A 13,909-nucleotide genomic window follows, 5' to 3' on the forward strand; every position below is an offset into this window, starting at 1 on the left:
CTGATTGGATAGGAATTGGACCAGTCCAGTTGGTCCAATTTTGATTGGACCAATTAAATTTGGTTTAAATTGAACCAATTCAAACAAATTGGTGCTACCGTAATAAACTCCGTTCAAGAGAAGTATATACATGGAGAGAGTTGGAATAAAAGTGACAAACATTTTTTTCTCACCCTTGTTTTAGCTTAGGTTGAATTTCCAAAATTATTTCTACTTGCTAAATGCGAGAAACCTTGACGAGAACATTTTTAGAACGTTTTTTGTAACTTTCCTCAAATTCGACGTTTTGCATAGACTTTGGTCCGTATCAGGAAACTTACAAAAAATGTAGGACACTTACAAAAAAAAAATCTAAAAAATGTTCTTGTTAAGTTTTCTGGCATTTAACAAATAGAAATAATTTTGGTAATTCCAACTAAGCTAGAAGAAGTAAAGTTTGGTCTGATGTGACTTCACAGTGAGAAAAAAAAAATGCATTTGTGTCTTTGTATTCTGTTAATGTAAATGTCTTGTTTCAACTGTATATATACACATTTTAATAAAATAATGTAGACACTGTATTATTAAGACAGACAATAACCAGAGAGGAGCATCCTGGTTTGTCACGCGTACGGACCCTCTCGGTTCACAGTGTGCATTTTAGCTGTCACGTTCTCAAGTCGTGTGTCTTGCTGTGAGTTCCTCACTGCTGATTCTAAATTGCATGTATGAGCTTGCATAGTTGTAAGTGTTGGTATTATCGCTCTGACAGAGTGTCAACCTGTCCAGCGTTTCCACCGCCTCTGGATAATATTGGTATACACACTACATATAATTGCTGTTTTTTTAAAAGTAGCATACAGTGACTAAACCTCTAATATGTAACGCATGGTTTCAATTAACTTGAATTTTGGCTGCAATGAATACTATAAGCTATACTGTACATAACCAAAGCTACGTTCTTTTGGGCTGGTTAGTTTCTCTTCCAGAACCTTAGTTATTATTTCATGTCATGTATTGATGACGAGGAATCCAAGAGGAACGTATTGGTGAATGGCGAGAGACCGTATCTAGGGTAAAATGTACAAGGCAGAATAATCAGAAGTACTGAACATAGTAAAGGAAAGCTAATGAAGTTTAGTGTGATGCCAAAGAAAACTTCAAATCTTGAAGACTTGAAGCTCAACACCAAAGATAAGTCATTAAAACACCAGCGGAAAGAAATTACTGTAATGTCAGTAAAGATGTTTCTCTTTATTATTGAGAGAGCTTTAAAGAATTTCTGATACGCCATGTTGTAAATAAAAATGTACAGATGTTGCTTTTTTTGTCCAGACATTAAAAAGTGCTAACAGGAGCCGTAGCCCAGGGCCCCGAGTTTTTGGGGGCACCAAACATTTATTTTTAAAATTTTCTTACAAACACGTTTTACAAAAAAATGTACTTTACATAAAACTTAGTGACCAAGTGATTTGACAATGGTAGATTTTTCAGAATATTATAAGTAATTAAATCAGGAAAATTTTTAAATTATAAAGTTAATCTTTCAAATTAATAACAAAAATGCATTAATTTGTACCCACCGGCGTGTTGAACTACCTATTAATGTACTGTGATTACCCAGCAAAAAATGTGTTAAACGTGTAAAACACGTATTTGCTGGATAGAGCAAAAATATGTCCCATGTCCTTTCAAATTTCACCCTGGTTGTTTTATTCTTTTATAAGAAATCTTTGTTTCATTTCCTATAAAAAACAAATTTATTGGTTGAGGAAAAACTTTATAAATCTGAATCTTCCAGCTGTAGGAATAATTGTGGACTTAACTGTTTGAACAAGCATGAAAAGTCTCCAATACGGGGGTTTAAATTGACAATAACAGACTGTGGTTTGACGGTTCAGGCCGATGATATGCTGGCATGAAAATTAAAAAGAAAGAACATTAGTTCAAGTCGGACGGAAATACCTTTTGACAACGATGCCCCTGATTTACATGACATGCATGAAGGAAGAGACACATAAGCAAGCAAGATCATCAATTTAGCTCAATCGAGGAGTCGGGACTTTCATTTACTAGTCTAGAAGAAAAACTTGGAAGACAATAATATAAACTATCTAATGGCTGACATGATAAACAAGTCATTGCATGAGTTTAGCGGCTCATCAGAGCAGCGGAGACGACGAGCACATGGTCACAAGTCGCACTATTATTAGGAAGTGAGCAAGAACATATGTGGCACATGCCAGAACGAGTCTGCAGGCAGCGCTCGCTTGTTGTGGTGAATGCTCCTGGCAGCTCCGCCGTGGCGTGGGGTGGTATTTTCCTGGTGCGGGTTAGGTCCACAGAACCCCTGAGGGCTGACGACACATGCCGGCATGAAGGCATTCTATATGAACACGTTGAGCAAGTGAGGAAGCGGCAGCTATCATCTAGTCAGAGCTGTGTTTTTCAGAATGATAGCGTCAAGTACAAAAATATGCCACATTGCAAACTATATATCGTTTAAAAAAAATAAATCTGTCAATGCAGTAAGTGTCCGGTGGGATTTTAAAGAGTTTTTGTGTTAAAATGTACTCGGTGTTTATATCATTTTCACTTGTGTTAAAATTGCTTTCAGCCTGAGGCTTATGACTAATGCGCATGCTAGCTTGGCGCAAGTACTTCTGCTGTCAGTCAAGTTGATGAGCACAAACAGAGAAATGTTGTCTGGCTTTTACCACTTTAGAGATCGCCCTGCTCTTAGAAGTTTATAGGGCATTTTGGAAATTCATTTAAATGTGCGATTTTTAGGCAAAAAAGGAAAAAGTTTTGTTTTCTATGTTCATGTTCACGTAGCACCAGAACATTAAGGAAGAGTTTGGTTTTTATTTGAGACTAAGGGTGCATTCACACCAGCCCTATTTAATCCGCTTTAATCGAACTCTAGTTTGTTCCAGAAGGTCTGGTTTGTGTGAATCGAACTCTGATGTGAACCAAAACGGTGAACTTTTACCAAATACCTCGGTCTTGGTTTGGTTGAAGTGAACTCTAGCGCGGTTTGAACACATATGTGAACGCAAGCAGACCCACGGCTGCATTAAACACATAAAGAAGACTACAGCGCAAGGCATTCTGGGTAAATACAACCAAAACAAACGTGAGAGGCCAGGGTTAGGCTTTTCAAATGGTTTGGATCACTCAGTTGAAAATCTGAACTGTGTCAGTTGAAAATATAACAAATGTTGCAATTTGTTACATTGAAACATTTGCAATGTAACATCAAGATTTGTAGTCTGAATTTCAACTAAAACAAAATTTGCCTTATTTTATTTTTACGACACTATAACATAAAGCTGTTGCTTACATCACATAAGAAGTATTCACCCACTTGGATGTTTCAATTTTCTTATTGCTTTTACAAATCAGCCATGATCTACAACAATATGGATTTTTCTTTCACCCAAAAAAGGTAAATTAGTTTATTTCTGCAAAATAATATAATCTAAATAAAACATTTATATATTTCCTCAGGTCCTAATAATTTCTAGTTACAGTGTGTTATATCCTCAGGTCTTAAATGTCATATCCTGTAACAGAGCGGTGTAGTTAAAGAGTTATTTCTGTTTCTTTCCGCTTCATTCTTCCTCTCATATTGTTCCACTTTCCCCCCCCTGAGAAAGAAGTCTTGTAATTCCTCCAGTTTGCATTGTTTTTGTCTGCGGGTTTACTCTGTGATGAAAACAAACACGCTGCAATCTAAAATGAGTTATAATATACCGACTGGGTCTTTGAATCCCAGAACGTTCCACGTGAGATCCAGTGAGTCACCCTCCATCTGTGGTCAACTGTTGTTTGTCCTGATCAAGAACAAGGCAGGACATTTTTATTTTAGCATCACTCAAAGCTATTTTTGTTTCATAATCAATCTCCCTTTTGCAGCCAAAAAAAAAAAAAGGAGCTGATTCAATCGACGTAGATGCCGTTTTCTTCCAAATAAGACATTTATTTAGTCGGAGGAGAGAGAGAGAGAGAGAGAGAGAGAGAGAGAAAAAAGGAAAGACTGCCACCTCCTTTGACGGGAGCAGTTATTTTTGCAGCTTGTGAGTAGAAATTGGGACAGAAGAGACAGAAGGACTTTCACATCTAGCCTTAAATGGGTCACCTTGAGTGGAAGAGTTGCAGACGAGTTCCTATCAGGAGTCTGTGAGAAAAAAAGAAAAGAAATGAAGATGGCGACGGGACTCGTGTTTGCTGTCTGTGTCGTGAGGTTTTGCTTGTCCCCTGAGAGACACGGGCTGTTTAAAGTCCGTCTTACACTGAGGCCTGGTCCACTTGTTGATGCAGCCTGTTGTAGTGGTAAATACAACCAAAACAAAACGGGTGACTCTAGCAGGAGGAAATGGCTTGAAGTTTTCGCCAAAGACAAAAGAGAAATCCTACAAACGCTAAAGAAATCTGACGCTACTCCATTTCTGTTTGCATTTTGTCAAGAAGGACGTTTTTGTGTCATTTCCTTCCGCGGTTCTTGTTGCAGCGCCACCACAGGCGCGGAGGGGAGAACAGGTTTTTCAAATCGTTTGGATCGTTTGACGCAGTGCAACGTGAAAGAGAACCACACCACCTGAAGAAATAACAAATGTAGCCGTTTTGGTCCCCGATCGAAGCGAGTCTTCCGGGCTGTCGAGCGAGAAAATACCCACACAAATCAGCCTATGAGAGGCGATGGGAACGGTGTTCAACGCTTATTTTGCAGTGAAGGGGCAAAACTTTCTGTGTTCAAAAATACATGAATAAATGTTTAACTGGAGCACTTTGTTAATAAACCAACCCATCATGTTGCTTTAGCAGAAACTCCAGTACAGATGTTGCCAACTGGGATGCAGATGGAGGAACGTAGATGGAAGCTGTAGAGTAAGGCGGTGTGCTGCAGCAGCCCCAGCTGCTCTGAATCCACCCATCGCTGTCTTTGTGTATTGTGGTTTGAGAAACCATGCTGTAACATCAGCACTGCATCAGAGATGAATTTAAAAAATAAGAAGCATATGGTTTCTCCATTCCACACGCAGCAAATCATAAACCCAAACCTATTCTGTGCCTTTTGTAAATCAAAACAACACTGTATCATCTTTTCTGAATGAAATTGTTCCGCATGGGTGTGTGTGTGTTTTTTTTGTTGTTTTTTTACTCAGAGGATTTTGGGCATTGTTGTATCAACATTGTGATATTCTTCAAAACTTAAAAAAATAGGTATGGTTTCAGTAATCATTTGAAGATGAGTGATATTCTGGAAACGCTGACAGATCTGGATTTAAACGGAGTAAACTACTCCAGCTGAGATGAGTTTGTCTTAATTGAATGAAAATGGAACGCCATAAAAGCCATCAGCAGCTGGTTTACAACAATAAAGCAATAAGGTTGTGATTATTTCAGCGGTATAAACTTGTCACAGAAGTGTGTGGCCTTTCATCACTGTTAACTCTCTATCTGGGAAGCTCCTGAAGCTACGCACCAATCAGTTTTAGAATTTCTAAACTCAGTTTTTTTAAACAAAGTTTTGACCTGGCAATTTGGGTCAATTCAGATTTCTCTTTTAGAAAATGTTTATAATTAACAGAATTATTTTTTTTTTACTTTCCTGCTGTGTGAGATCAATAATTATGGAAAAAATGGTTCACAGCGATTTATCGCCCAGGTCTAGACGTCAAAGACCTGGGCGATAAATCGATTTTATCATTAAATCAAATTTTCTGTTTTTGAACATTTTATTTTCAGAAAATTTTGATTTTATTAATTTATTTTTTTTACCAATGCACTCCTTGATTTTCTCTAGTTCTATAGTTCAAAGTGTTAGCCCAAACAAGAACCACCATCTTTTTTGTTTTACAGCTTCTATTTATTTCGCTCAACTCACAGAAGGATTAATTGCCTATTTTTAATATATTTCATACCAATTGTATATTTTTAAGGATAAAATTAGGAGGAAAAAAAATATTGATTTAAACTCGAATTTGAATTGGAATTCTGAGATTTTATTTTTAAGTTTTATCGCCTGACCCTACTAGCATCTTTTATGAGAGACGAGAGACCCCCTACTTTAAATTTGAAGATTTCCAAATGGCTGCCAGTATTTCCAAATCCATCATGTTAAATAAGAGAGAGACTTGAAATATAAACAAATCAAGATTTACCTCCAATATTAATGTTTAAAGATTCTTGAAAAGGTCCATTAGCCTTCATGAACTGCCTTTTATGTCGTCAGGTCTTGTTACCTGTGAGCTGGGTTTTCATACAGCGCCTTACAAAAGTATTCAAATTTGTCACAAATGTGAATTTTATGTGACAGTCCAGTACAAAGTGGTGCATCATTGTGAAGTAGAAGTAAAATTGTGGAGCGCTGGCCCAGTCTCTAGTCTTTTGACGCCTCTAACAGGTTTTCTGTTCCTCACTGCCTTCTGTTTAACTCCACTCAGAGTATTCCACATTTCCACTGTGTATTTGGCTTTATGTTTTTTTTTTTTGTTCAGATGTCACCGATTAGAAAGAATGCTTTATCTTTGTAGGGACAGATTAACATAGTTCAGTGGGTATGAATATTTTTGAAGTGAGCTAGTGATTCTAGCAGAGGATTCGGTTTGACTCTCGGGGCTGAATCTTTACTATTCAGGTCATGGAAGAGTGACAGAGATTTTATATTAAATAATAATCCAACCCGTTTGGGTTTTTTTTTTTTCTCCCTCATAAATTAGCCACGCTGTCTCCCACATGGGAATTCCCCAAGATCTTAGAATAAATTGTTCTACAAAAAGGGTCAGAGCATCTAAACTGATCCCTCAATAGGTGTGTGAATTATTAACAAACGTACAAACGTAGAAAACCAGTTTGTCTGGCATGAGATGCTCGTCTGTTGAGATTAGCAAGCAAAACTTCTGCAGGACCTGCTCCCTGACTGCAGCTCGTTCTACGGTTTGCACTGGAAGCAGAAATAGCCTCAACTGTTACACATAGATGATGTAATGTGCTTCGTATTGGAATAAATGAACTGCATGTATGGGGTTTCCAAGGATTTTTAAAGTGACTAGCCACGAGGTTTGGTTGGTTTTCTGGAAATGAAAGGTGAATTTTGGTGCGTTATGTGACTCAAACCTTAGACATTTAGGTTATGTGATACAGAGCACATTCCTTCTAATTATCCGATAAAAATAGAAATAAACCTGCAGTTTTAGAGAATGAATTGAATTAAATTTATTTTTTGGTGATCTCAACACCAGGCTTTATATATATATACTGTATATACATGTATATATATATATATTTTTTTTTTTTCCAGTACAGTTTTTGTTAATGGAGACTGAGAATTAGGCCTGTCACGATAGCAAATTTTGCTCAACAATTAATTGTCTCAAAAATTATTGCGATAAACGATAATATTGTTTGAAGACTTTTTTACACTGATTTAATGTAAATGACATAATAATGCATGCGATTTCCTGCCAAAGATAGATACACTTTATTTTCAAAAGAACATTTAACACTTGAGCTGATAAACAAAATAAACAAAACAACCAAAACTAAAAATAAAATGGATTCTCAGTCTCCATTAACAAAAAACTCACTTGAAAAAAAAAACTAAACAACATAAAGCCAAAGTGGAAATAAATACTGCATTCAACCAAAAGAGTGCAGATTATGAAGTCTGTATACTATGTTGCCCTTCAGTAATCCGAAGGTTATCCGAAATTAACTTATTCACAAACAACTGAAGCAAAAAGTAGTACTGACTTCTTACTGACTTCCTCTTCCTGTAGGGTGAACTGAGGTCATTAAAACAGGCCATTGAGATCGCCATTATTGCAAAGCATCCTTTCACCATCTTGCACCGTCTTACTTAATGGTGTGGAACCATTCAAAATTATCGTCTGTGACGAATAACGAGGCTCCTTCTGGTCTCTTTTTCAGCCCAACAAACTGGGTCATAATTACTGACCCAATATTTGGTTAAAATTACCCAGCTGTTGTCCCCGGCAACATAAACCCAACATTTGGGTTAAAGAAATATGATGTATGAACACAAACTTTCACCACCATTTTTCTCTCTCACAGTAACAGGTGTGCAGTCATCTCTCTTCATTAAATTGCAACTTACAATGAAGTTTGTAGTTCACCCTTATTATTAATGGTGTGACAGCCAGCTTAAATGTTTTTAATGATACAACATTTTGGAGTTTTAAAATGTTAGAAAATGCTCTCTGAGGCATTTCGAAGAATAGAAACATGGAAACGTTACATGCAGTTTATGAACGTTCATGTAAGGTACATGCAGTACTCAATCTGTTATGTACTGCTCATAATGTATTATGAGCAGTACAGCTCATATAATGTGATCCAAGCGAAGTTTTTTTCCAGCCTTGATGTGCTGCTGCGGCACATGCATTTAAAGCCCGATGTTTCAACGTGCCGCATCCAGAAATCTTGATTGCTTGTTACCTACTGAGGAAGTCTATTTTTTCCTCCATTAGTGAGTAAAGGTTCGATAAAACACAGGTTATTTCGCTGTTCCTCGTTTCCTCTCTCAGCCGGGCTTGCATAAGGACAGCGCAGTGATGCATACGCAGCTCTGACCCCGCAGTGTGTCGTCTTATATCTCTCAGAGTCGGTAGGAGGGCTCTCTGTTCTCCCTCATCCGAGCTGGAGCGATTCGGTGCTGCCGCTGGCTTCATTTGGAGGGAGGGATGGAGTGCTGAACTGGAGCACAGCTCTGAGCCACAGGCAGAAATACCATGTCTAAATAGGACATGTCGAGGAAACGGGGCTGCTGGTGGTGGGGCACAGAACTTTGTGAACCGATAACAAGAAGTGACTTTAGATGACAGAGGCAAACTGCTGGCATTATCGCATGTCTGCCATACCTACGACAGACAGGAATTATTCATGCAGAACTGTCGTTAGCTGTCTGCTTCTGTACCACGTTTCTTCTGTGAGAGACATTTTAATGTAAAGCAATGTTTGTTTAATGTATTTCCATCTGGGCATCAGGTGTTGTTGAAAAAGACAATTGTCTAGTTTTGTTTTTACCTGGCCATACACTCATGAGCACAGCACAAAATTTATGGCTGGTATATATAATCCTGGTGGCAAATCTAGACTTTTGCCACGCAGTAAACTGTTTGCTCTGCTTTGCCTGCAAAGGCACATTATCATGTTTTGAACACCATGAAGTTTAATGAACCATGTTTCAGCTGCCGTCTGTGCAGCTTTCCGCTCACACTGGCTGTTCTCCAGGCGCTGTGACTGTAAAGCTACAGCAGAAAATACAGTTTCTTTCGTCATGGCTTGCTAAGCGTGCAACTGACATAAGGTGATAGAAGGTAGACCAAAAACTGAACACGTGCAGCTCAGTTTTGTCAGGGACCCCAATGGCAACCATTGGTCAGAAAGAAACGTTAGCCAATCGGACTGGACATTAAACCTAAGATTTAATATAATAAATGCTGGTAAAAAAACACTTTTTGTTTTGTTTTGTTCCAATGCTCTTGTTGTAACTATATACTGTATGTCATATGCAAGGATAAAGAGCATTAATTTCTCACAGAGTACATTCTCTTTCTAATGCAGGAAACCAATGAAATCGTGGCTATTAAGAAATTCAAGGACAGTGAAGGTAAAAAAATAATAATTCCAGTTAAGACTATTTGTTGTGGCCATTTTTGTTGAAATTCTTGCAATACACAAGTTCTATCCAATATATGTATATATATTTTTTAAATGTAACAATATGCTTAAGTTAGTTTGGTATCTAAATTTGTGATTAATTTGATAACTTTTAGACCCTCCCGTTAAGTAATCAGAGATGTTTTGTTTGTCAAATGTCAGTGTGGACTACAAGAGGCTTCTTTAAGTTATTGTTGACTTAAATGTCACAAACTTTTAAGTTCCAAAACAAAAACACTCCGCGAAAAGGCCGGGTGTGGCAACCGGTAGTTTGTTTCTGAACGCACCTTCTGAACTTGTGCGATCAGATTAAGTGTAGTTTAATTTACATCTGAGCTGTAAGCAATGACCTGTTCATATTTGGTCCATGTTTTTCAAAGAATCTGTTTCTGGAAATGTGTCCCAGAAACAGACTACCTGTTTCTGGGACAGACTACCCGCGGTCTTTTCTTGGAGTATTTTTCTTTTGGAAATTTAATGGCTGGGAGAGTCGTTGTGACGGAACCCCTTAAAATAATCCTTCACCCTTTACTTGATTTGTCCCCCAAATGGAAGTTCTTCTATACAATGGATTTGTTTCCCCCTCTCCCTTCCCTTAATGCAGAAAATGAGGAGGTTAAAGAAACAACACTACGGGAGCTTAAGATGCTCCGCACCCTCAAGCAGGAGAACATTGTCGAGCTCAAAGAGGCCTTCCGCAGAAGAGGGAAGCTCTATCTTGTCTTTGAGTATGTGGAGAAGGTAAGTTTCTACAAACAAGACATGGTGTTTGAACATATAAGCCCACCTGATCTGACCCGACGTGGTGTTTTGGATTTCTTTGCTCTCTTTTAGAATATGCTTGAGCTGCTTGAGGAGTTACCCACCGGTGTCCCGACTGACAAAGTGCGCAGCTACATCTTCCAGTTAATCAAAGCTATTCACTGGTGCCATAAGCACGACATTGTTCACAGAGGTAATGCCTAGATTCACCTTATGTTTTGGACTTTTTGTCGGAGCACAGAGGGTGCCCCTTGGTGATGAGGCAGCAAAAAGGCCCTCCAGTCTGAGAGAAACTCATGAAGCCACCAGAGAGCAGATCACAATGTGGTTTACTGTAGAACTGAGCTGTAAATTTTATCTTGAGAGAAGTCTAGTTTGAAAAGGTTAGCCGACGGATTCCGACGCCGTTCTATACTGTTCACGAATGAAGCTTTTGGTGAATCGCTGGCAGCAGATCAGGACGCCAGATGGCCAATGTGAGCCTTTGGCACCGTAGCAACAGAGCAGGGATCCAAAGGCGTGTCGTTTACCCGACTGCAATCTGTCCATTTTTACTTGTAGAAGGGCTTTTTTGGTTGTTGTTGTTTTTTCCCTTTCTTTTGAAAGAAAGTGCTGTTTTTCTTTTGAATGAGATGAATCCGTTGATGCAAGCACTGATGCAAGACAGTCCAGGTCGTCTCACTCCCTGGTCTGTTTTCTTCCTCTGCAGACATAAAGCCAGAAAACCTCCTCATCAGCTCCAATGACGTCCTCAAGCTGTGCGACTTTGGTGAGGCGCCTCTTGTTAAATTCTCGCGTTCGTTGCAGCTGCGGGAAAAGTTGCCAAACAGAAACAGTCAGGAGTGTTTCCAACAGCAGCCATATTTGGCTGACATATCAGTACTTGAGGAGTTCAGGCAAGCTTCGTCTGGTTATGTAAAGCTCCGCATGCGGCCCTCTCACACTGCTCCGCTTGCTGTCTTCGCTCATCTCAATTAACGAAACGTGTTGGGGAAACAAGAACCTAATCAGGCTTTGATTCAGTCTCGTGGCACCACAACAAGCAGAGGGGAGGGACGTAAAACATGGCAAAGCTGACACGACGCAGGCAATCTGGAGTGAGAGACTGACGGCCTGCTGTTTGCTCTGTCAGCCAAAGGCATTGAGAGAACAGACATAGGGCAAACAGTCTCCGCTGCGAAGGTTCATGTTTGGGCGCGTTCTCCTGCGGTGTCATTCTCACCGCGCTTTGTTTTGAAGAGACCCGCAAGCTTCCAAAACACTGTTGCCAATTCTCCAGTCAAGAAAGTAGCTTTTCGTTGTTCTAAAAGTTGCTCGAAACAATTAAATGATGTTTATAATCAAACCTGCATGGTTGGCTGCTGTGGGTAATTTTATTGGATGCTGTTGGAAGACACACTGCACAAAAAGTGGGATATTTGAGCCCGTTTATTTTTAATGCCACAAGTCCTACCATTGGAAATGAGATAATTACTTAGTTGTTTTTTTTTGCTCTGTTTTGTTTTCTTGTCTGTTTAGGGAATTTTTTTAAACTTTCTATTTCTATTTTAACACACGGTAAAAGGCCCGAATTTACAGTTGCATCAGGTTAAATACACTGAGTGATAAACGCATACGCCTTTTTATTCTCGCTGTCTGAAGTTAAATCAGACCAAACTTCTGTTGTTTCCACTTAGTTAAAATTACGAAATTTATTTGCATTTGATAAATACCACAATAATTATTTTGTTCTTAATTTTTTTTTCTGTACATGCAGAAGCTCCTTTGTGCATTTGACGGTCAATGTCTTAAGATACATAATACCGATCAGATCTGAGAAGATGAGTCTATTTGATCAATTTAATTCATGTAAGTTGATTAATTGTTTTTTTTAACTGGACTAAGAGGAAATGTAAGAATATTTCAGTTTAATACATTCAGTGTCAAATTTGAAGCCAGCTCTGCTGTTTTGAGTCCTGTCCCGGTCACACTGTGAACTAGAACCAAATTTAATTTGCACATTGACTGAAATTACTTTTTTTACTGCACTTTCTCGCAATCCTTGTAATATTTAAGGAAACATATGGCAAGTAAAAAATGGCTGGGATTTAAGATTAACCTTAAAAAGTTGCTGGCTGAGGTCTTCTAATGTCTTCAAATGTTTGTTTCCGCATTTTATTTTGCCGTTTGCTTGCTAAAGCTAACTTTAATACTCTGCTACAGTGTAAGTACTGTACGTCTTTATATATATATACATATACAGTATATAAGTGTTTTAAGTTCATTCCGAAAGAAAAAAGAGACACACAGGTGTTTTTCAGGTAAACAGCTCACTGTCTGTTATCCATTCAAAGTGAAACAAAGTAGAGAAAGCCTCTTAACTAATGCACAACGACCTACAGCTTTAGTCTTTCTGCATTAGTTAATTTATTTTGTTCTGCACATTCAGAGCTAAAAGCAGTTTCATTCTCGGTGCCATCCACAACTATTTATACCTATTGAACATTTTAATATTTTGTCATGTCAAAAACAGCTGTGTGTAATTGGGATTTTATGCGATCACCCAACACAAAGCAGTGCATACTTGTAAGAAATCTGAATTTAAAAAAGGCATCTGATTTTGAAAATGTGCGTAAACAACATGATTTGATCATTTATTACATATCTCATATCTCTCCCTCCGTACTTATTAGCACAGAGGCAGAACCTGATCTTGTACCATTTAAAAAAAAAAAAAAAAAAAGCTCATCTGTGTGTAGAGCATATCAGAAACCTTCCTTAATTACATCGCTCACCCTGTCTTCACTTTGCAGGTTTCGCTCGTAATCTCTCCGAAGGGACGGACGCCAATTACACCGAGTACGTGGCTACGAGATGGTACCGCTCTCCAGAGCTCCTGCTCGGGTACGCCCGCCGCCTCGTTAGCTTTGCTCGGCGGTCTCGCTCGATCGGCCATTGTCAAGCCGCGCCTTCGTTCACCAACCCCTTAAATCCTTGCTGGCAGGGCTCCTTACGGGAAGGCGGTGGACATGTGGTCGGTGGGCTGCATCTTGGGCGAGCTGAGCGACGGGCAGCCCCTGTTCCCAGGAGAGAGCGAGATCGACCAGCTCTTCACCATCCAGAAAGTGTTGGGACCCCTCCCTCCAGAGCAGATGAAGCTCTTCTATAACAACCCCCGCTTCCACGGGCTCAGGGTAACTCTTCCTTCGCCCTCAACTTCTTTGTCAACCTCCATCTTCTTTATATATATATATATCTATATCTATATCTATATATATCTATATCTATATATATATATATATATATATATATATATATATATATATATATATATATATACACTGTATATACAGTATATATATGTATACTGTATTTGTGTTGCAAGTTGGTGGGGACAAGCCCATATTTGGAGGCCTTGAGTCCTCGACGCGGACATCGCGGGTTTGCCTCCCGGACCCTGTGATCTTTGCCTTCATGTCTTTCCCCCTCAACTTCCCCCTGT

The 13,909-nt window shown here is 38.9% G+C and overlaps 1 protein-coding gene across 2 annotated transcripts in view; it reads left to right on the plus strand.

Annotated features, from left to right (window-relative positions):
* LOC116726332 (cyclin-dependent kinase-like 5) overlaps positions 1 to 13,909 on the plus strand; it is a 55,946-nt gene that overhangs the window by 18,873 nt on the left and 23,164 nt on the right. For both annotated transcript variants that reach the window (XM_032573009.1, XM_032573010.1), the window contains exons 4-9: positions 9,571 to 9,616; positions 10,271 to 10,407; positions 10,501 to 10,621; positions 11,138 to 11,197; positions 13,221 to 13,311; positions 13,412 to 13,601. In XM_032573009.1, coding sequence (XP_032428900.1) covers positions 9,571 to 9,616; positions 10,271 to 10,407; positions 10,501 to 10,621; positions 11,138 to 11,197; positions 13,221 to 13,311; positions 13,412 to 13,601 — 645 coding nt within the window. The remainder of the gene's footprint in view (positions 1 to 9,570; positions 9,617 to 10,270; positions 10,408 to 10,500; positions 10,622 to 11,137; positions 11,198 to 13,220; positions 13,312 to 13,411; positions 13,602 to 13,909) is intronic.

The sequence above is a fragment of the Xiphophorus hellerii genome, chromosome 9 (assembly GCF_003331165.1).
Source record: "Xiphophorus hellerii strain 12219 chromosome 9, Xiphophorus_hellerii-4.1, whole genome shotgun sequence".
NCBI classification, from domain to species: domain Eukaryota; kingdom Metazoa; phylum Chordata; class Actinopteri; order Cyprinodontiformes; family Poeciliidae; genus Xiphophorus; species Xiphophorus hellerii.